Consider the following 23,360-nt stretch of genomic DNA (forward strand, 5'->3'; position numbering starts at 1 on the left):
CACTACCGGCTTGCCATGAGTCAGAACCAATTTAATCAAGCAAATGTTCCTCACTCCGTCGCACTCATATCGTATTGATAAAAACGAGATAAAAGTTCTTTAATAGTGTTCAATTCACCGAAGAATGTATTCTATTTACAAGACTCAAAGTAAGTTTTGCATTAAATATCTAAGACTCCGAGAGACGACAGGCGAATGGGAAACGGACACGACGACGCGGGAATCTCAGATTATCTACATGGATATAAATTATCCAGGAATGATCCAAATTGCTTTCTACCACCAACCTAGGTACCATCAAATTGCCTAATTTTGCCTCGCATCCTATGTTTGCCTAGAATGAAAAAAAAGAGTAATATTTTTTCAATTTACTAGTCCAGATTTTAGGGTTCCGTACCTCAAAAGGAAAAACGAACCCCTTATAGGATCACTTTGTTGTTTGTCTGTCTGTCTGTCCGTCCGTCCGTCGTGTCTGTCAAGAAAACCTATATGGTACCTACTTCCCATTGACCTCTCTAGGTCAACCTGCCAAATTTCATGATTCTAGGACTCTTCCTAGAATCATGAAATTTGGCAGGTAGGTATTATAGCACAATGGAATAAATTCGAAAACCGTGAATTTGCGGTTACGTCATTAAAAAAATTAACATATGTTTTTTCAAAGTAATGTAGCGGTTACCACATTCACAAGGTGTCGCTTCTAAACTCAATCAGTCAACAACGCTCGATACGCAGCGCAGCGGGGTCTTCTCCATCTGACCTAGGTCAAGACGGGGGTACGGGCCTCGAGGCGCGGCCTCCTTGCCCGGGTGTGGCGCGGGGAAGAACACTTCCCCGGTAACGTCCTTTAAGCCGTTATCGGCTAAGGCCTGCTTTCTTGGCTTTGGGCCTCGAGGTCTCGGATGTGTGTTGGATCCAGGGCCCCCGTACTGTGGGCGATGGACTCGCCATCGCGCACGGGGGTATTGTCAGGTCCAGTAATGCTTGCGTCGTCCTCGTCGTCATCATCTTCACCAGCAAATTGCGCTGGTACGGGTGACTGCAGAAGCTCACGAGGTAAAGGACGCCCATTGGGTGGTCTGTGTTGTAGCGGTGCTATCCCACGAAGCTCGATACATGAACCCCAGCCTGATAACTCACGACCCGCGGCCTAGATGGCAGCACAGGTAGCTTAATTGGAAAGTCAAGGAGGAGTCAAGAAGTCACTTCTCTCAATCGCATCGACAGAGCTTTTATCATATAGAAGTTTCAACGCGTAACCGTCGGCCCAGCTGGCGCTACCGAGCACACAGACACAGCTCCCGTACAGTAAGATAACTATACCAAGTGGGGTATCATATGAAAGGGCTTTACCTGTAGGCTGTAACATTCTAAAACAGATTTAGGCTAGTTAATATAATAAGGAGAAGGTATTAATTAAGTACGGTGAGTTATGTTTAAGTTCCTAATTTAAATACATACTGGGTAGGCTATGTAAATATTAACTTTTAATAGTCCGGTCAATTTAGACATTCGAAGCTACATAAATTTACAACAAGCTGAAAATTGATGAAATCGCTCAAAATGTAATTATAAATAAAATTTGAAAGTTCCCCATCTTTCCCCTGTATGGATTTTTTTTTAATGCAAGGTCAAAGGTCCAAAAAAATTAGCGATTTTATAGCATATTAAAACAAAATTACAAATCCAAGTGTGAAGCTCGCCCGACTTCATACCTAGGTAAGGTATGAAGTCGGGCGAGCTTCACACTTGTAGCTACGTGTAGCTAAACAAAAATTATTTTTTACTTTTTAGTGTTTGTGGTTTTTGAAGTCGGTTTTATTTTTCTTTAGAAAATTTTTTATTTCACAATTTTTAGTGGCCCCACTGTACTATAATATGCTATGCCCAGTTAAAACCCTACTGTTTACTAAGCTATTACACTGATCGCGAGCAATTTGCTCTTATCCATTGAGGAGTTCTGTTCTCCATCTCCGAAGATATTCATCAGATCTTCACCAAATTTATATGGGACCACCTGCACAGTATACCCTTTCGAACAAAAAAATAATTTCTAAATCGGTCCAGGGGTCTTTGAGTAATCGGGGAACATACATAAAAAATAAAAAAAATAAAAATAAAAACTTTTTGACCAGCCTGTATAGTCACTAGGCCGCGGTGCTTCCATACAAAAACGAAAATTATGAAAATGTATGATGTGGATTGCATGCTTCAATACCAACATCCATAGATTATCTACATGATCTACTCAGAGACATGCTAGGATCTACTATATTAGCCAACATAATAACCATGTAAAAAGTACTCTGTGATCATAACACTCCACTGTTGCTCCACTGACATAAAGACAGTACTGCCAATATTACCAAACAAGCAGCTCTGCTATTAGGTTATATATATATAGGTTCTTCCCACAGACCTGTTCTGTTCTTCGTAACTCTTTTTGCTTATTTTTTAGGGTTCCGTAGCCAAATAGCAAAAACGGAACCCTTATAGATTCGACATGTCTGTCTGCCTGTCCCACAGCCACTGTTTTCCGGTTGTTATTTTCCACTGTTTTGTATTCTGTGAACCACAAAAATAGAAAAAAAAAAACAATAAATTTTGGGGGTTCTCCAGCGTGGTTCATTTTTTTTTTTTGAAGGAAATAATTCAAGGATAACGGAAACATCTGACGATTCTCACAACTGACTCTGACGATTTCCACAAGCCGAAGTAACAAAAATTCGTCGATAAAGTTTAATGCGTGCAGCTGCGTGATGCGATCATTATGTCGATGTTTAAAAGTACTAGGATGCTATTCTGACATTTTTATAGCCTAATTGTCGATTTTCGTGTTGTCGATTTTTTCTAAATTAAAAAAACATACAAACAAACTTCAAACCCCTATTTTACCCCCTTTGGGGTAGATTTGGATTAAAAAATTTCTAACCTGATACCTAAACCCTAAAGAAACCTATTTTCAAAATTTCAAGTAATAATAAAAAATTCAGCAAAAACTATCATCCCCTATTTTACCACCCTTAAAAGGTAATATTCAAAAAAACTTTGATGTACATGTTTTTTTATTTATTATTATCAATCTGTCTCTGACTCCAAAAACAAAGGAATTTCATATAAACTTCCAACCCCTATTTTACCCCCTTAGGGGTGGAATTTCCAAATATCCTTTCTTAGCTGACATCTCTTAACTATCAACTACCTATTGCTAAATTATAAGCTTTAAACGTACAATAGTTTTTAAGATCCCGTGTTTAATCAGTAAGTAAGTACGTCAGAGACCTTTCGCTTGTATATATTATAGATAGAGTATTGAATGTATATGTATGTATTTTATAAAATGTATTCATACTGATGTTTTTGAGCTCTTAGAGGTCGAAAACAGCGGGAAGTTATGAGGCTGGCCTACAGGGCCAACCGATACCCAGATTTTTTTCGTCAGATTAAGTGAATCCCTCTAGATCAGGGGTTCCCAACCTTTTTTGTCTACTGCCCACTTTAAGAATAAATTATTTTTTAACGCCCCCCCTTTTTAAACATACTTAAAAACCGCTAAGTACTTATAACTGATTATTGAAACGCAAATTTATAGTATTCGGTCACAGTATCTTTTATTGAAAATAAAACAAACATAATCAATTCATATATAAAAACTAATGTGAAGGTTGAATCTGATGCTGTTCAATAAGTTTGTTGATATCAGGTTCCAATTTACTCAAAAACGGCCGCAAGTCGCCACGTTCGGTACAACAGGGTACAATTGCGGGATCGGTTTTTGAGGCCAAAATTCTTGATATCCATTTTTGAACTTGATTTTTATTTCTTCGTTTGTTGTCAATTCTATAAGTTCTTCTTCCAGCTGAGGTGACATTGCTGTGTTGACATTTGAAAACGGATCCAACACCCAGTCTGGTATTTCCAAGTTTAAAATGTCCTGGTATCGTTTGGTGAAGTCAATGTGGAGGTTTTCCAAATGTTGGCAGTAGGCAAACAAGTCGTCGTTACTGCAGTATACTGATAAATTCGGAAAATTGTGAAGCTCACGTCTGCCCATATTCTGTCTGTGCAGAAGCAGTTTGGCTGCAAAAGCAGCAACGACATTTTTTGTTTTAATTAAATTTAGTTCATCGCCTTGCAGTTGGAGGTTCATGTCGTTGAACATTTTATACAGGTCTGTCATGTAAGCTATATCATTCTTTGATGTTATGAGCTTGTTGCGCAGTTCTGTATCTTTAGTTTCCAAGAACTCTATCATAGAGTCAAACAGGTTGTAAAATCGAATCAGACAATTGCCTCTTGACAGCCAACGAACTTCAGTATGAAGCAACAAACGGTTGAAATCTTCGTCATTAGTAACACAAAGCTGATGAAATAATCTATCATTCAAAGAGCTGCAACGGATTTTATTGACTGCTTTGATGACATATTGCAGTGATTGAAATAGTCGTTCACTTAAGTTTCTAACAACCAAATGTTGTCTTACGTAGAACCAAAAAAAAAAACCGAGTTTGAGCTATATCTTAATTAATATTAGTTGATGTTCACAAGATGTAGTCGAGAGTCGAGAGCTCAGTCGGTGTCTAAGAGTCTTCCTAGCTAGGTAGATGAAATTATAAATCGACCCCAAAGCCCTACACAATGCCCCCTTTTTTTTCTGGGTCTCTTACCGCCCCCCTTTAGGCCTGCAGCGCCCACAAGGGGGCGTTATCGCCCACGTTGGGAAAGACTGCTCTAGATAATCGTCAGATTATGATACAGCAACGTCTAGGATATAAAGATGAACTATATGTATCTTAATCTGACGCGCTCGATTATGTCAAAATGGCGATTTTTTTTTTGCACATTATAATAATGGCCGCGAGTTTGCGTCACATCGAAATCGTCAGATTATTGAATTTATGCTTTTTTTAGGTTCTCTTAACACCCCCTTAGAAAATCTGACGCGCTCGATAAATTTTTTTTTTTTGCATTTTCAACCCTTACGTACGACCACCACCACCATGCAAACGATCAGATTAACATACGTACATTATTAAAAATACGTAGGACATTGGATGCTATCAATTTCTGACGCGCTCGAGTATGTCCACGCCACAGTTTTTTTTACATATTTGGAAGGCTATAGCCGCTCTCCCCACCGATGAAAAGGGATACATTATATAACATTTTTTTCTTCTTATTATCTAAGCTTTACAACCCAATAGGTCTCTATGACGCTCGAGTAAATCCCCATTTAGCATCGTGGGCTCCCCTACTATATAGGTAGGTATTCGCACAAACTGGTTAAACTTTTGGCAGCAGAATAATCAGAAGCCACTGTTTTTTCTGGTGGAAGATAAGCAACAGCTTAAACATTTTTTTTATTTAGAGGGGCGCCATTTTTAGTCCTCGCACCAGGTTAAAATGTTAATAGGACCGGCACTGCAATGACCACCCAACAGACAGAGGAGCCAACATAACGCCATAATTACTTTTCTATGAAACGCACTATAGTATTTTTTTCTAAACTGAATAGTTTGTGCCAGAGACACTTCCAAAGTGGTAAAATGGGGCACATTTTACCACTTTGGAAGTGTCTGATGTCTCTCCCCCTTGTAACTTCTAAAATAAGAGAATGATAAAACTAAAAAATATATACGATGTACATTACCATGTACCATGTACCATGTCGTGTTTTTCAAAGATGGTCAAAAGGGTCAAGCTTTTTTTGTGTGCCATACTCCAGGGTGCCAACGGGGCCCTCTATTACTCCTTCGATGCCCGTCTACTACTGAGTACGGTTTATGACTAAGCTTATGTTAGGTACATCATTTTGTAATAGTTTTTTGTTTTAGGTTTACACAATAAATAAAACTCACTTTTAATTTGTCTGTCAGTAGATATAAGAAACAGTTTATTGCAGTGTATGTAATTAATTCTAAGCGTTAGGTACATTTTTAATAAATAAGTTCTCGTAGTTTATAAATATGTACAAATTTCAAATAAACATTCAAAATTATTGTTTTAAAAAAAAGTAGATTTTAACAAATGCTTAAAAATCCTTACAGAAAAGCCAATAATGCATCGCGACTTCTTCCGAAGGATGTAGCCCTTTCATCGTCGTCGTATAAATAATAACTTGGCATTAACTTCATCACTAACAAGTATCCTTTAATGAAATCTTTGCTTTCAACAAAAACTTTAAATAAACTCAATTTATTCATTTGATAACTCCCAGACCCAACATACCAATTGAGTACAGCATCCAAAACATCTGCAAAAATGATATATATCGAAGGAAAATATTTCGCGACATCTTCCTTTAAGCAATTTAAACACAACCTGCCAAAAATTGGGGCTGCAGCGGTGTGCACGTTTTTCCATTTATCTTCCTGGTCCTGGCCAACGTTTTCTGTGGAATCAGAACACCCTACATCTTTGTTAATTTTTAGATCATGTAAAATTTGTATGTATCCTAACGACAATTTTACTTTGGTTAAAAGAATATAGTTTTCTTTTACCGACAGACTATTTTCAAGTTTCTTCAATGCCGCAGTATACATAGCGATAGGAAAAATCACTTTCTTATTTAAAACAATGTCTTCAAATTCTCTGGACATATACGCAAATATATCTCGTAAATTATATCTTGTGTAGTAAACATTCTCGTGTCGCTTATCCCACATAGAAAGAGCTTTTTCTAGAAGAGGTAGAAGAATTTTTTCGTACCGCTCATTTTGAGCTTTTTCAGTCTTTGCGGACAGCATATACATAGATAGCTGACGGGAGTGATCGTATTGTTGTGTGCTAAACTTTTTTACAAAATTTTCAAAATATATTTTTGCCATAAAATCAATTTCTAAAAACTCCAATATGTCTTCTATTTGCCTGTGTAAATCATCGATAAAACGATTACAATTTGTTTGAGGCGGTAATTTTTTTAGAAATTCATAACTCTTCATCCAGAACGCTGCTCTAACCGATAGTGGCACATTATCAGCTTTGCTAAGAGTCATGTATATTTTTTTATTTTCATCGAAATTTAGTTTATCAATACATATACTCAACAACTGCCATATTTCTAAAATAACTGCTTTATCAGTTTCTTTGCAAAGCATCTTATAAGTCTGACAAAAGATATCAGCTCGAATGGTATTATTCTTACTAGTCTTCTAGACTACAGGCCCATGTTTAAAAATGGGTGGGTCATATGAACCACCAGGTGACGTATACAGGACGATATAAGAGCATAAAATAATAAGTTTCAGCACTATGCCGTCACTTGTAAGCTGTCCAACAGAGTGCTGGTGAGAATTGAAAAGTGCAGGTAGAGTGAGTACATTTTGGTCATATATTTTTGTACGGCATTTTTACCATCGATAGATCCATGAAAAATAATAAGAAAGCGCGCAGTGCCGTAAAAAAATGGTGCGCCACAAAGTCAGTAAATGTTTTGATTTTCTGACAATTTCCGGGGTAAATTTGGTCATTTAATTCTGTACGGCACTAGTTTCATACTGTTTCAATACAGCCTCTAATCCATTATTCCGCAACGCCGTACAAAAATCATGCGACAAGGGGAAAAAATTGAGGGTAGCAACCCTCTCTCTTTCCGTGGTCCGGGGGGTGATTTGAGAAAGTACGGCTTTGGTTCCAAAACATTATCTAGCACTCAAAAGTACTATTAAAAATAATGCCGTAAAAAAATTAGTGTTCATTTGAATGTGTATCAATAATTATCTTAATTTCATGGTATACTTAATTTTTAAAGCTGTAAAATCATTTGACTCTGTACGGCAACTTTTTTTTTAACATGATAGTGTAAAATACTATTGTTATATAGTATTGCCGTTCAAAAGAAACTGTTCTAAAAAAAATTATAGATAAATACAAAAACTGAAATTTTTCAAATTATTGCAAAAGTTTAAATATTCATAGATTAATAAAATATAGCAATTTTCTACGCTTTTCCCTTGTTTTAAATAGTATTAAGATAAATAAATTAGGAAAAAATTATGCCGTACATTTTAATGCAGACCATATCTTTTAGGCTGATGAAAATGACGCTACCATTTTAAGGGTAGTACTTTATGGCCATCTGATACTGTACGGCATTAACATATTTTTGAAGAGAACAATTGATAATATGATAAAATCACTATGCCGTCTAACTGAAGTGAACGGGTGTGTATATAATATCCACATCCCCTACAAACCTTTGGACCAACGAAAATGTACGGCATGTAAAAAAATATTATCTATGCATAAAACACTTTCAAAATAAATTAATTTTATGTTGTTTCAAATCACCCCCCGGACCACGGAAAGAGAGGGGGTTGCTACCCTCAATTTTTTCCCCTTGTCGCATGATTTTTGTACGGCGTTGCGGAATAATGGATTAGAGGCTGTATTGAAACAGTATGAAACTAGTGCCGTACAGAATTAAATGACCAAATTTACCCCGGAAATTGTCAGAAAATCAAAACATTTACTGACTTTGTGGCGCACCATTTTTTTACGGCACTGCGCGCTTTCTTATTATTTTTCAGGGATCTATCGATGGTAAAAATGCCGTACAAAAATATATGACCAAAATGTACTCACTCTACCTGCACTTTTCAATTCTCACCAGCACTCTGTTGGACAGCTTACAAGTGACGGCATAGTGCTGAAACTTATTATTTTATGCTCTTATATCGTCCTGTATACGTCACCTGGTGGTTCATATGACCCACCCATTTTTAAACATGGGCCTGTAGTCTATTCCAAATATCAGAAAATATATTTTTGAGTTCATCATGCTTCAGCTTTGAAAATGCAACACGAATGCCGTGTTTTTGTAAGGATACTGGTGTATTAAGAAGTTCTGGAATATGTTCGCAAATATAAGTAGACCTTATGTTATAAAGTATTGCATTTAAAGATGGTAGTACATATTGCAAAAAGTCTCCTTTTGCGTACTCTAGAGCCACGGCAAGGGGAGGATGGGGTCTTGCTAAGTGCATACATTTGGCGATATATTTGCGAAGGCAGAACTCTAAATCTTCAGGTTGGCTCCAGTCAATTTTAGCTTCTGTGGGTACATATTTCTGTATTAAATCCAAAATTTCTTTTCGTGAAAGTAAAATACAGAGTCCTTTAATCAACGCAACGTCACCATTTGTTTGGTTAAGATTTTCCAGAAATGTTTTCTTGAAAGATTTTGCCAAAGATTGATGACAATAAATTCGAATTTTTTTAAGAAATTTTTCAAAAAATTTGTTGTCACTTATACATAATTTGTTTATTTCTTTTCTATATATTTCCAATAATTGTGGGCCATATTTAAGAGCGTTAATGCAACTTTCTTCAGAGGGGTTTAGAAGAATAGATTCTGCTAATAAAAGCTTTCTCCAAGATTTTTTAATATTATATATATCCGAAAGACATTGATTCCAACCATTTTCTTTCCTAACAATAACAAGATCTTTGATTTTCTGTAGAATTAATGAATAGTCTTTGAGATCTTTATTCCAATCTTTCAGAAGATTCAAAACCTTCATGACAATTTCCACAGTTTCATCAAATTCCTTTTCAGTGTTACAATCATTTTTTAATTTTGAAATCAAATAGTTGTATAAGAAACAGAATATTTTCTCTCTTTCTTCCTTATTATACTTATTCTTATCGTCCAAATTTTCAAATTCAAATTTCTGTTCTATAATTTCAGGAATATTCTCACCATTAAGTAGATTACGTAAAATTATGGATCTTACACATAATTGTAAATTTTTGTCAGATTTAGTGTACACTTCCATGCTATTAAAAAGATCATTTAAATATCCCCAAGCTTCTTTATCATACTTGTGAGTATCGGTCTTTATAAGCAAATGATTTACAAACTGAATTTTAAACTTGAATGGTTCGTTGATGTGATTTTCACGGTAAAACTTTAGCAAGGCAAGTATATTTTTCCTATCCTTACCTGCGCATGTTAACGCTACTCGCAAAATCCGTATTCTGTCACTTGGATTTGATTCACTTCGAATCAACTGTTTCAAATCTCCAAAAGCCTTTATAAATGGTGCATATACGTACCAACTGTATATATTTTTCGATGATGATACATTTCCTTTTAAAGGTGGACTACAGTATTCTAATATGTCATCCCATGTCTCATCTTCCAGGTTTACATCTTCAATTGTTTTTTCGATGAAATATTTTTTGATAAAGTCAAATCTTTCCTCAATTGGCAATCGGTTCAGAAAGTATTTTATTTTTTTATGGTTGAACCATGAACGCATTTTCTTATTTTTGATATTGGTTAGTATAAAGTCTTTGGCCTCTTCTTTTTTAAGGAATTTTGCAAAAGTGACAACGTCCACGTTATCTACATATTTTTCAAGATTTTTCATTATCCTTTCAGGATTTTTCTGCATAATTATTTTTGTATATTTCGGTCCAAATTGTGGTATATCATCCATATCAGCTGTATCTAAAATATCCATGAATTTTTCAAAATATCTTTTTAGATGAAACATTCCTAGTAATACCTTGTCCATTTTATAATACGATTTATTGGTTTGTATTGTTATTTTTAGGAAATTTATAGATTTCTTATATAACCGTTTTACTATTTGGTTTGGTATATCCTCAAAGTGTTTCTGAATGATATTTTCAATAAAAGGATTAGAGCAACCCGGTAGCCATTTGAATGCTTTTTGCAAATCTTTTTCTTTGTAATAGTTGAAAAAGTCTTCAACGCGTTTTTCATCTTTTAAGTTAAGCCTAATGTGCAGAATGAGTTTATTGAAAGCTTTAGATGTCATCTGTGGATAAAGACTGTTGTACAAATATTCAGGATTAATAAAAGATGAATATTGCGGATCGGTTATTAACCAAGAAGATTGCTTAATAACTCGAGAGACGTATAACATGTCTTCACATTTGAGAACTTCAAGAACATATTCAACATTTCTGGTGTTACATGCTATATCTATTTTGTAAAGGTTATCCAAATCAGACTCTTCATAATTTATTGCGGTTATATGTTCAATTGGATTATTTTTGATTGCTTCATTTACTAATTTGTTGTAGTTTTGATGCTTTTGTCCTAGTGTGTCTCCTGCCATCAGTGATGCCATTGTGCCCTGAAATAATAAATTATTAATTATATTATAAGAAATTGTAAAAAACACTTATTTATTTCGTAGACAGACTGTAATTAATTAATAGGTTAGGTACTTTCCATGTACTTTGCTAGCCTTTGATAGGTACGTTGATTTATAGAATGTATTACGAATGTAGCTAATTCTTTATTGATGCTTTCATACGACAAATTTCAACAAACTATAAGTATAGGAGTGCGCGACATGTTGAGATGGCAACCATGGTGGGGAGTGGGGACGCCTCGCACACCGGCTCAGCCCCCGCACTAACGCGCTGCGGGTAAGCGGGGGTGGGCTCTTCTCAGACTTGGGCGCGTTTGGAACCCTCATAGCTTTAGTTTTAAGTTACGTAATTAATTATCACCACTATGTCGTACAAATTTAACAATTTTGACCATCAAAAGGAGTGCAATTGTACCTACTTTGAATAAATGATTTTGACTTTGAGTACGGGTGTGGGGGACGCCCCGCCCACCTGTCGCGTACTCTATAATTATAGGTATCTAATGATTCATAAACCTAATGAATGATGGATATTTTTTTTTCTGTGTTGCACAATATTTTGCCACTAATGCTAAGACGTAAAGCTACCTTTACAATTTTTCACCTACCTAATATATATCCTATTAAAATTATAATAAAGTCAGAGGATATCTATACTAATATTATAAAGAGGAAACCTTTGTATTTTTGTATGTTTGTATTGAATAGGCTCATAAACTACTGGACCGATTTCAAAATTTCTTTTACCATTACTTAGAGGGATTCTTCCGAATCCGCATAGGCTATATTTTATCCCGGAAAATAGAAAAAATAAATGTCCACCCGTGCGAAGCCGGGGCGGGTTGCTAGTCAATAATAATTATCAATGGAACGAAAATTTTATCATTCCAATTTGTAAAGCAATAATGAGTGAGTAGGTAAGTACCTACTTACCTAAAGTTTAGATAGGCACTACGCATACCACGTAACTCCTAAGTATTTACCTACTAAAATATTTCAGACAAAGAGTAAACGCCTACCTACCTAATTACCTACTTAGTTATGCCCATGTTATGCCAATGAATTTCGCGGGCAGGCCAGTCGCTTGCACCTTAATCTTAAAAGTTTTCTTTTTTTTTCTCTCTCGTCTGGCTTTACATCTTAAAAATTAGTGCTTAGATACGTAGGTGTTTAAATTAGGTAGGCACCTAGGTACTTAAGTATAAACAAACATTTATAATAACTCACCGTAATTAATACCTTATTATAGTAACTAGGCAGCACATTAAATGATGTGGTAAATAATAGATAACCTATGTATCACATAAGTGCCTTATAGCACAGAATAATATATTATTTGGTAGATACTATCTTAAAGTACCTAAGTAATCTACAAATTAGAATTTTTTTATTATTTATTTACTTCGGACAAAAATCAATCAAATGTAAACAAGTTCAACACTGGTCTAAGGTCTGTGACTTTGAACAGCGGCAGCCACAAAAAGACTCAGGCCGAAACAAATTAGTAAAATTACTAATATTTTAACTTCATGTTCAACACAATACACTACCGGCTTGCCATGAGTCAGAACCAATTTAATCAAGCAAATGTTCCTCACTCCGTCGCAATCATATCGTATTGATAAAAACGCGATAAAAGTTCAGTGTTCAATTCACCGAAGAATGTATTCTATTTACAAGAATCAAAGTAAGTTTTGCGTTAAATATCTACGACTCCGAGAGACGACAGGCAAATGGGAAACGGACACGACGACGCGGGAATCTCAGATTATCTACATGGATATAAATAATCAGGAATGAAATTGCTTTCTACCAACAACCTAGGTACCATCAAATTGCCTAATTTTGCCTCGCATCCTATGTTTGCCTAGAATGAAAAAAAGAGTAATATTTTTTTCAATTTACTAGTCTAGCTATCGAAACCTTTGCCAGTTTTTAGGGTTCCGTACCTCAAAAAGAAAAACGGAATCCTTATAGGATCACTTTATTGTCTGTCTGTCCGTCCGTCCGGGAAGTACCCTATAGGTTTTCTTGACAGACACGCTGTCAAGAAAACCTATAGGGTTGACCTAGAATCATGAAAGGCAGGAAGTTAGGTCGGTTATAGCACAAGTAAAGGAATAAATTTGAAAACCGTGAATTTGCGGTTACGTCATTAAAAATTTAAAATGTGTTTAAATTTTCAAAGTAAGATAACTATACCAAGTGGGGTATCATATGAAAGGGCTTTACCTGTACATTCTAAATCAGATTGTAACAATTTATGGCGCTTATGTACATATTTTTTGCGGCTGCCTAGTTACTATAATAAGGAGAAGGTATTAATTAAGTACGGTGAGTTATGTTTAAGTTCCTAATTTAAATACTGGGTACTACTTAAATACTAACTTTTAATAGGGACTTCGTCGGTGGTGGCGTTTGCTGGCGCGCGTGCGGTGCTTTTTTGGAGTGTTTTTTTGTGAGATATGTCCGGTTTTTGTGTTCTGCTGGTGTTTATTGGTGGTGGAACTGGCTGGGAAGCGCTCTAAATGGCGCCGCATGTATGTCGGCGGGCGCCGGCACAGACGGAGTCCATACTTATACATATAAGTTTCCATAACTTGTGAACAAACTTGACATTGGCTAATCAGTGTAAAGCCAGACGAGAGAAAAAAAAAACTTTCAATAGTCCGGTCAATTATTTTAGACATTCGAAGCTACATTTTACAACAAGCTGAAAAATGGCTGAAAATTGATGAAATCGTTCAAAACGTAATTATAAATAAAATTTGAACGTTTCCCATCTTTCCCCTGTATGGATTTTTTTTAATCAAGGTCAAAAATCAAAAAGTCGCGATTTTATAGCGAGCATATTAAAACAAATTTAGAAATCCAAGTGTGAAGCTCGCCCGACTTCATACCTAGGTAGTTAGGTACATACGTGTAGCTAAACAAAAAATATTTTTTACTTTTTAGTGTGTGGTTTTTGAAGTCGGTTTTATTTTTCTTTTGAAATTTTTTTATTTCCCAATTTTTAGTGGCCCCACCGTACTATAACATAAAAAATAAAAAAAGACTTTTTGACCAGCCTGTATGATCACTCACTACTACGATTTAAGGCCGCGGTGATTCCATACAAAAACGAAAATTATGAAAATGTATGATGTGGATTGCATGCTTCAATAATGTTCAATACCATGGAGGTTAGAGAGAAGGAGAACGATCGCTACGCGCTAAAGCATTAGCGCGCCTGTCCCTGAAAATTGGTAGAATTTATAATTCGTTTTTCAGCCACCAGCCGCGCTGTCGTCGATAAGGAGTATCTGTGAAGTTACCTGTTTATGAGTACAAGTAGATGAAGTTAGTTGTATAATGTATAAATTTTCTTCGCGGCATCGGTGAGAAAATAATCGTGCTCCGTAATTTTTTAATTTTTGACGAAAAGAAACATTAAAAAATGGTGAAATATTGTATTGTGCGTGGATGTACAAGTGGCAGTGTGTAGCATCTGATCGGAAAAATAGAGTGAAAAACAATTTACGTCAATCATCATTATTTAAAGTACCAAAGGTAATATCTTCATAGTAGCACATTGAAATATTGAATGTGTAAAATTATTATTTGCTTAATTAATCATGGTTTTTTTTTTTCAAATAAATCAATCTTTATTAAGCTTTCAAGAAATTGTTGAAATTAAGGTTAATTACTAGATTTGCATGTTATTGAAATTCTCAAAATTTATTTATTCACTTTTAGAATAACGTATTGAGGGAAAAATGGGCAAACGTTGATATATCATTTCAAATTAGCGCACAACAGCCCGCTTTTATTGAGACAACTTAGCGATCGCAGCGCCTCACTTATTTTGTCCGTATTTCGGGGACACTATTTTCTACAGCGATCGTTCTCCTTCTCTCTAACCTCCATGTTCAATACCAACATCCATAGATTATCTACATGATCATATTAGCCAACATCCACTCCACTAACATAAAGACAGTACTGCCAACATACCAAACAAGCAGCTCTGCTATCTGCTAGGGATCTTTGGTTCTTCCCACAGACCTGTTCTGTTCTTCGTAACTCTTTTTGCTTATTTTTTTTAGGGTTTCGTAACCAAATGGCAAAACGGAACCCTTATAGATTCGTCATGTCTATCCGTCTGTCTGTCCGTATGTCACAGCCACTTTTTTCCGAAACTATAAGAACTACCTATACTGTTGAAATTTGGTAAGTAGATGTACCTATTCTGTGAACCGCATTAAGATTTTTACACAAAAATAGAAAAAAAAAACAATTTTTGGGGGTTCCCTATGCTTAGAACCATAACTCAATTTTTTTTTTCATCAAACCCATACGTGTGGGGCATAGATTATCTACTATAGGTAATTGTGTGGGGTATCTATGGATAGGTCTTCAAAAATGATATTGAGGCATGAACATATTATACTTATATCTCTATGTGTTGAGGTTTCTAGTATAATTTTTTTCTAAACCGAATAATTTGTGCCAGAGACACTCCAAAGTGGTAAAATGGGGACACACATTTTTCCACATTGGAAGTCTCTCCCCCTTGTAACTTCTAAAATAAGAGAATGATAAAACTAAAAAAAAATATACGATGTACACTACCATGCAAACTTCCACCGAAAATTGGTTTGAACGAGATCTAAGAAGTAGTTTTTTTAATATGTCATAAAAAATTAAAATGTCTTTAAATCAAAGCCGCCAACCAATTTCCAAAAATTGGTTGGCGGCTCAAAATGGTTACCACCCACTGAGTTTTTTGTCTTTATATTTGTATGGGATTTCGTAACAGAGAACCCTATACTATACTAACTTATCTCTAACGTGGAGTAGGTTTCTTTTTTTCTTTTCGAATCGCCGACTGAGTATAAAATAATAACCTCATATGAATGAGGTTATTATTTAACACCGTTTTGACCATGACGTAAAAAAGGCTTGATGTTTCACTACCGCATGCAAAAATCGTGTGTAGGTAGAGGTATGCTAAAATAGTTAATATTTTTTTATACAACATCCAAAATTAATTTGAGAGAAAATCAAGAAATAAAAGGCTTTTTCATTTATTTTTATACTTTATTTGTGTCACAAATCGATAAACATTGCGCGTGACGCGCACCCGAACGCATGAAATTGTATTCATTTTGACGCGCAACGTATCGCTCCGATTCAATTTGAAAGGAGCCTTATGCTTGGTATCTATCAAAACGGAGACGAGCGAAGTTCGTTTGAACTTCGTCCAATGAAAAGACTAAACAGAGGGAATATGTGGGAATAACGATATCCTATTGGTTATTCACGAAACATCTTTCCTCTAATCTCCGTTTTGGTGGATATCAATACCATTTAAAAAAAAATACATTCTTTACATAGGTACCTAGTCAATGAAAATAAGAACCTGATTAAGCTGATTGTATATTAGTCCGCGCCGCCCGCGCCGCATGCAATGATCTTTTACAGGACTGTCCAAAAAAAGGAGTGTAATGTTCTCAGGGGTTTATGTGACTTTCTTTCTATTCCACTTTTTTAATCAATATGGCAGCCGTATGGCTCCATTTTCAAATGTGATTTTTTCTTTTTGGCAGGGCAGTCGTATTTTTTAATTTGAGTAAATATGACTCATTCGAATACAATTATTCGGCGTGCGGAAGGAATACCGCAGGTTCGATGAACCATGATGCCATATTACATGTTATTATAGGTAAGACTAAAGAGAATAGAAAAATAATAATATATTTCATATTGATTTATCAAAATAGCTATGATATTATACATACATGATACAGTACATACATTTCTACACTACATAAATATACTAACCATTTCGGCGATTCGTACTTTAACATTATCTAAATAAGGTGAGTTTTAAAGTTAGTATATTTTTTTTTTTTGGTTTTCCTGTAAAGTTGTCAGATTTTGTATGTAATTAGTAATTACATATCTTACGTGGCGTACTTTTCTTAAATCCTAAAATGAGGCAATTAAGTATTGTATTAAATCAAGGCATGGGGAAAAGAGGAGGTGGGAACATCTGGTTGTCTTCCAGCTCCCTCACACACTCGCGTCTCACACCTAAATGACGGTGACGTCACATCCATTGTCATATTTTAAAATTTTATATTTCATCAATTTACAAAATCCTGTTTTGGGTAACAAAGTAAATAAATGTAGTGAAATTAATGTATTGGTACTCTATTACATAGAAAGGAATCTTAGGCATTGCTTTGAATTGAACTAAATTAGTACCTATCGTATGATAGTAAACGTCATTTTTTTTTTTATTCCGTTACAAGTTAGCGACTTGACTGCGATCTCACCTAGTGTTATGTGAAGATGGAAGCGGGCTAACATGGAATACAGCTACAGACAGCTGTAAGCAAAACGAGTTGCATCTGCATTTTTATTTGGAATGACCCATCCTGTGGTCGCTTTATGCATGTCATGGCATGCGGCGCATTTCCCGCAAATGTACGATCAGCATATTACAATGACGTCCAAAAAATAGAACATAGATGTAATATTATAATATTAAAAAATTATAATCCGCATATTAAAATATCCATCTTCTTCTTCTTTAATATGTAAATACAACTCAACTCTAACTCTTGTTATTGAAAGAAATTAAACCGATCAAAATAAAAGAATCTTCTTTGTCAAATCATGAATGATTGATGATGCTGTCATTGTCTTCACAGGACCTGGAGAAATAAGATTATGTTTACTAACATTATTAATATTTATTAAACTCTAGTACTCTCTTAAATGTGCAACACTGCAAGCTAATTACGGACAGCTCCATCTATGATGTGATTTAGTAAACTACTTTATTTGTTTGTGAACACATTTTAATTCTTGTAAGTTGATTTGTAAACTTATAAGGTACTAGGGTTCCAAATGCGTCTTTCAAACACCGTTGTAAAGAGCGCACAGACACACAGAGAGACCGATACACAAAAATTAGAAAACAATGTACGTTGCAAAGAGCTTATCAATACGTTGGCACGTTGAGTGTTAACTTAGCCATAGATAGTAGTTGACAGGCATAGACCTGTCAGAACGAAAGCAGTGAAGTGATGCGACGACGTTCCAGTTCACGTTACATTCTTTATTTTGTGATGTAGCCACAAATTCAGTTTTCGATTTTTTCCCTTTACTTGTGATATACGACATTGCTACCTGCCTTTGATGATTCTAGGTTATCGGACAGTACCCTCTGGGTTTTGATTCCCTTTTTTTGACAGACACGACAGATAGACAGACAGACAATCCTATAAGGGTTCCTCGTTTCCTTTTGAGGTACCTCACGCGACAGGCACAGCCAACGACTTGCGCGCGGACTATACGAAGAGCATCTCTGCAATTTGAACTTTTTATACCTAGCTCTAGTCTAGTGTAACTTGTCAAATTAAAGTTAATTCTGTCAGTTGGTATAGAGATAACAAACCATAAATCATGAGGATAAAGTTTCCTCAAAGGTTATTTACTTCACAGTAATCATTAAAATGCTACCTAGCGCACTCCCCAGCACTCCATCTATATTATCAATATTCAAATGCATTGACCAATCAAACTCAATTAAATTTTGTAAAAAAGTTCTAGAAACAAATACCTTTGACTATGGTTCGCTAGATTTCTGTGAAAATTTTGTAATTTCAGAGTTAAATAAATAAATACAAAAATATATTTATTTATTTATTTATATGTCACGTATAGTAGCTTCATCAATGCTTCATCAAAAAAGCTGTCTAACCTAATCTTCAGCAGCGCCTTCATCTGCAGCTGGTGTGTGCCACGTCAACCTTTCTTCGTAGAACTGTATTACAACTTGGGGACATCGCACATTTGCCTGCTTGGCTGGTACAAGGTCTGCCTCGTCAGTTCCTTGCCACTTCATTAAGAACATCAGCTCACCGCTGCTATCTGTTGCACCTGTACCATAAGCATTTTATCAATCGTTAGATAGCTTCATATTAAGCTCTATAAAATGGCAGGTCTTAAATTAGAAAAATCTTCAAAGATGTTGCTATGTACTTTTCCAAACCATTGTTAAATTCAATTGGCTTTCAAATCACTTCTTAAAGGTATTTTTTAATAGAAAACTGTTCAATCTAAGCTGTATCCACATTAATTAAAATTAGCAATGCTCCGGCGAGAATTTCTGTTGAGTTACTCAACAGTGTGTACATTATTTGGGAGACAATTGGAATTTGCAGCAAAATATTTTCGCAAAAGCAATCAGCAAAGTTTTTATTGGTGTGGACAGGGTTTATGAGTGGCAACTTGGTCTATACTCTATAGGAACCTTATGGATAGACTGGCAGCACAAAAATACCCATATTAAAAATGCTGATGTATGTTTTATGTTTATTGGTTTGTCCTTCAATCACGTTGCTACAGAACAATGGATCGACATGCTTTTTGCATGGGTGAGTGAGAGTGACATAGGCTACTTTCTATCCCAGAAAGAGTTTCCATGGGATTTTCAAAAACCTAAATCCACAACACAGAAATCAGCTAATTTATGTCTATGTATTTGTTCTGGATTTACTACTAACATTCCACAATTTGACAATGAAAAAGTATACAATGATATCCAATTTGAATAAATTATTTGATTTTGATTTTTTTAAGAGCAATAAATAATTTATTTTAAATGCGAAAGTGTTTGTTTGTTAGTTCATCCTTCAATCACACCACAACACTAACAGATTGACGTGGTTTTTTGCATGGGTATAGTTAACAACCTGGAGAGTGGCATAGGCTACTTTTATCCCAAAAAATCAAAGAGTTCCCATGGTATTTAAAAAAAACCCCAAATCCATGTGGACAAAATTGCAAGCAGCATCTATTTGACAATAACAATATCTTACCAATAATTTTCTCAGGCTCCAGTCCTCTATCAAAACCAGAGGTTTTTTTGTCATCACTTTTACTTTTCTTTGCACCTTTCAAGTCGGGTGTTGCGGCAGATGATTTTCTCTTTTTGGGGTCCTTATCTATTTTGTTTCCTTTGCCCTCTGAAACGAATTTGGAAAAATGCGTTTTTTTTTCTTTTCAAATATTAAACATGACTAGCACTCACCTTCTTTGTAAGTACGATAATTCCTATCTCAAAAACAATAGATATCAGTTATGTTTATTGAATAGCAATAACTTGTGATAGGTAAAAAGTTGGAGTATTTGATTGATTTAGTCTGTGCCAAGCTAATGGGCTCAAAAACTATTGCTTAAATTGCTATTGTTTGAGAACAAGCTTTCTCAAAAGAAAAGTCAGTTTAAAATAAAAACTTATCTGAAGTCGTAGATGTTCAGTAATATTTGGTTATAAGCCCTGCTTGTTGTAACAATCTGAACTCTTAAAGCTCAATTAGCTGGGATTATATTTTAGATTATACTTTTATGATTACAACATAAAATTTAGATTTGCCGTCACACAAATTTAAACAGAGTGTAGAAACAGACTAATAAGTTGAAACTACCGTACAATTGATGAATTTCTTAGTGACAAAGTTACATGGCGCATCCAGTCTTGCTGGCTAGTTTCAGTAGCCTACTTTCGACCAGCCCGGCTAGCATGGGCAGTAGATAAAAATTATATCCCTGATTATATCCACAGATTTCTATGACATCAGTGGATATAATCGGGGATATAGCTAGCCAGGCAGTGGTAGTCATACATGTAGCATAGGAGACTCGTTTTTTGACGACTCCTCTGGCGCAGTGGTAAGTGCTATGGTCTTAGGAATTGGAGGTCCCAAGTTCGATTCCCAGCACAGCTTTGGAATTTTATAATTTCTACATCTCTGGTCTGGTCTGGCCGGAGGCTTTGGTTGTGGCTAGTTACCACCCTACTAGCAAAGCCGTGCCGCCAAGCGATTTAGCGTTCCGGTACGATGCCGTGTAGAAACTAAAGGGGTATGGGTTTAATAACATGGGAATAATAATGGGAGCACAATAGTACCTACTTTTAATAAATGATTTGATTTTGAGTTTAATAATAACTGCCATACCCCTTCCAGATTAGCCCACTTCTATCTTAGGCTGCATCATCACTTACCACCAGGTAAGGTAGCAGTCAAGGGCTAACTTGTATCTGAATATTAAAAAAATAGTTGTCCTACATAAAATAAATAATACACTAATATATAATATACAACTATTTACAACATAATATAGTATAATGAATAACATTATATAAAGTTTTAAATGTTAATAGTATAAGTACTTTTGTTTCTTACCAGCTTCTTTTTTTTTCCTTGCCTCTTCAAAGGCTGATATGAGGTCAGGACAGTCAAGATTTTCCTCCGGCTCCCAAGTATTGTCTTCATCATTATAACCTTTCCATTTTAAAAAGTATTCCACCTGAAATAATGTTACTTATAGTTTATGTAAGCATAGACATACAATACAGCCAAACTGATCAGAAGAAATTAATACTCAAATTTTTCATTTTCTTCAACTTAGCATCCCAGCTAAGTAGGAGTTCTCTAGAATAGGTTACTATACAAACCGATTCCATGGAGTAGGGGTTGCTCTAGAATCTATTGATAAGTTACTTACAGTCGAAATCTAAACTTAATTAATGAAATAAATGCGAAAAAGTGTTTATTTGCCCTTCCCTAACGAAGCAACCAGTCAACTTGATTCTTGGCATAGAGAAAGTTGAAAGGACAGAGAGTAATAATGGCTACTTATTATCCCCGAAATTCAATGAGTTCTCACGGGATTATTAAAAACCTAAATTGACACGAAGTCGCAGCATCAGCTAGTTAATAATAATCGGATAGACTCAAGAAGACTGGCTAATTTTGCAATAATAAAAAAGCAATAGAAGAAAGAAGTATGATAATTCAATCTTGATATCGGAGTGCTTCAACTAAACAAGGTTTTCAGCATGATCCCTACTTGGACAGGGCTTTCTAACCTTTCCATTTCTCACACGACGATCTAAGACTTTTTCTACAGAAAACTCTTCCTCTCCCTCTGGCTCAGCACCGTCCTTTTTGTCAGCCATCTAATCATAATAATAAACTTACATTAACAAAAATAATAAGTAATTATTCACAAAAAACTAGGTAAAAAACACCGGCATTGTTCTGAACTTTTGACTGTGTTTATGGCGCGTAAACACAGTTTCAGATAAAGAGCAAATTTTACAAACTATCACTATTGTTTTACAAACTATCACTTGAACTAAAATGTAGCTTTACAAAGGTGTTACTTGGTACTATAATTTTTTTAAATATAATCGCCATTTTGAATGCATCGACAAAACTAACCAAAAATTATTAAGTTGTAAATAATAATTTAAGCGTAACACGAAGACGCAGCAATGTTTTTATATTTAGAAATTAGCTGTAAATAACTTGAATTACCTTTCAAACACAATTAATTCGATGCAAAACAATTACACACGGTTTAATTTTATGATACGAGCGCCCACCACAGTATTCGTCCAAAAAAAAACAAAGCGACGCTCACAAAGTGATGGTGGACTCGAGTAAATAACTCGAATTGCCAACTCGAGTTGAATTCTGTATGACTCGAGTTTGAAAACCGAATGAAATCGACATGGAGCGAAGTTTGCCGATCATTTGAGACTATATTCATTCAATAACAAACAAGTGTCACATTTATGTAAAACTTTTAAAATGCCGGTATAGTAGTAGTTAATAGTTTTTCGTGTTTTAAATTCTGTTTTTGAAAAATGCCGGGTCGTAAAAGAAATAAAATCCTTGATTTGGGATGTTTCAAGTTGCCAGTGAGTGGACGTGTTACGTGTAAATAGTGTTCAGATTAAAATATCATTAGTCTGTTCTAATTTTTTTTTACTATTAATGCGAAGGTAAGGGAGTAAATTGCTAAAAATTAAAACAAACATTAACTCTTCCATCTAGTTAACTCGAGTTACGTAACTCGAGTTTAACCTGAGTTACGTGAATTTGAACTCGGGTTAAATCGAGTTGAGGTTTTTCCGAGTTGGCACATCACTACGCTCAAGTCACGACTCACGAAGCTGTTATAAACTGGTTTTACACGGCTCTGGATTCTATCACGACGTTGTCCGCAATCCACACCACAGAGTACATTTCATTTGGTCAATGATTTGGTGTGGACTCCCATATTCAATGTACTCTGTGCTCCGCACTCCGCTGTCGGCTCCTTCAGTTGACCATCGCGCATCGCGAAAATAGTTCTGTCGTTCTATGATAAGTATGGACTCCATCT

The 23,360-nt window shown here is 35.3% G+C and overlaps 2 protein-coding genes and 1 long non-coding RNA gene across 3 annotated transcripts; 1 reads left to right on the forward strand and 2 right to left on the reverse strand.

The window, feature by feature from the left end:
- Positions 1–5,864: 5,864 nt before the first annotated feature.
- On the reverse strand, positions 5,865–12,709 carry LOC123871368. The gene is made up of 3 exons (XM_045915144.1): positions 12,357–12,709; positions 8,746–11,108; positions 5,865–7,152 (listed from the first exon to the last, which is right to left on the reverse strand). Exons 2-3 carry the CDS (start codon positions 11,100–11,102, stop codon positions 6,042–6,044), a joined length of 3,468 nt encoding a protein of 1,155 aa, XP_045771100.1. The 5' UTR covers positions 11,103–11,108; positions 12,357–12,709; the 3' UTR covers positions 5,865–6,041.
- Positions 12,710–14,308: 1,599 nt separating this feature from the next.
- LOC123871403 lies at positions 14,309–14,725 on the forward strand. Its single transcript, XR_006797265.1, has 2 exons — positions 14,309–14,390; positions 14,607–14,725. It is a non-coding gene; the product is annotated as an uncharacterized LOC123871403 (long non-coding RNA).
- A 1,484-nt stretch (positions 14,726–16,209) lies between these two features.
- LOC123871390 (chromobox protein homolog 1-like) lies at positions 16,210–22,651 on the reverse strand. Its single transcript, XM_045915175.1, has 6 exons — positions 22,508–22,651; positions 22,057–22,146; positions 21,371–21,494; positions 20,003–20,149; positions 18,883–19,061; positions 16,210–17,830 (listed from the first exon to the last, which is right to left on the reverse strand). Exons 2-5 carry the CDS (start codon positions 22,144–22,146, stop codon positions 18,883–18,885), a joined length of 540 nt encoding a protein of 179 aa, XP_045771131.1. The 5' UTR covers positions 22,508–22,651; the 3' UTR covers positions 16,210–17,830.
- Positions 22,652–23,360: the final 709 nt, after the last annotated feature.

Source organism: Maniola jurtina, chromosome 13, assembly GCF_905333055.1.
Source record: "Maniola jurtina chromosome 13, ilManJurt1.1, whole genome shotgun sequence".
Classification (NCBI taxonomy): domain Eukaryota; kingdom Metazoa; phylum Arthropoda; class Insecta; order Lepidoptera; family Nymphalidae; genus Maniola; species Maniola jurtina.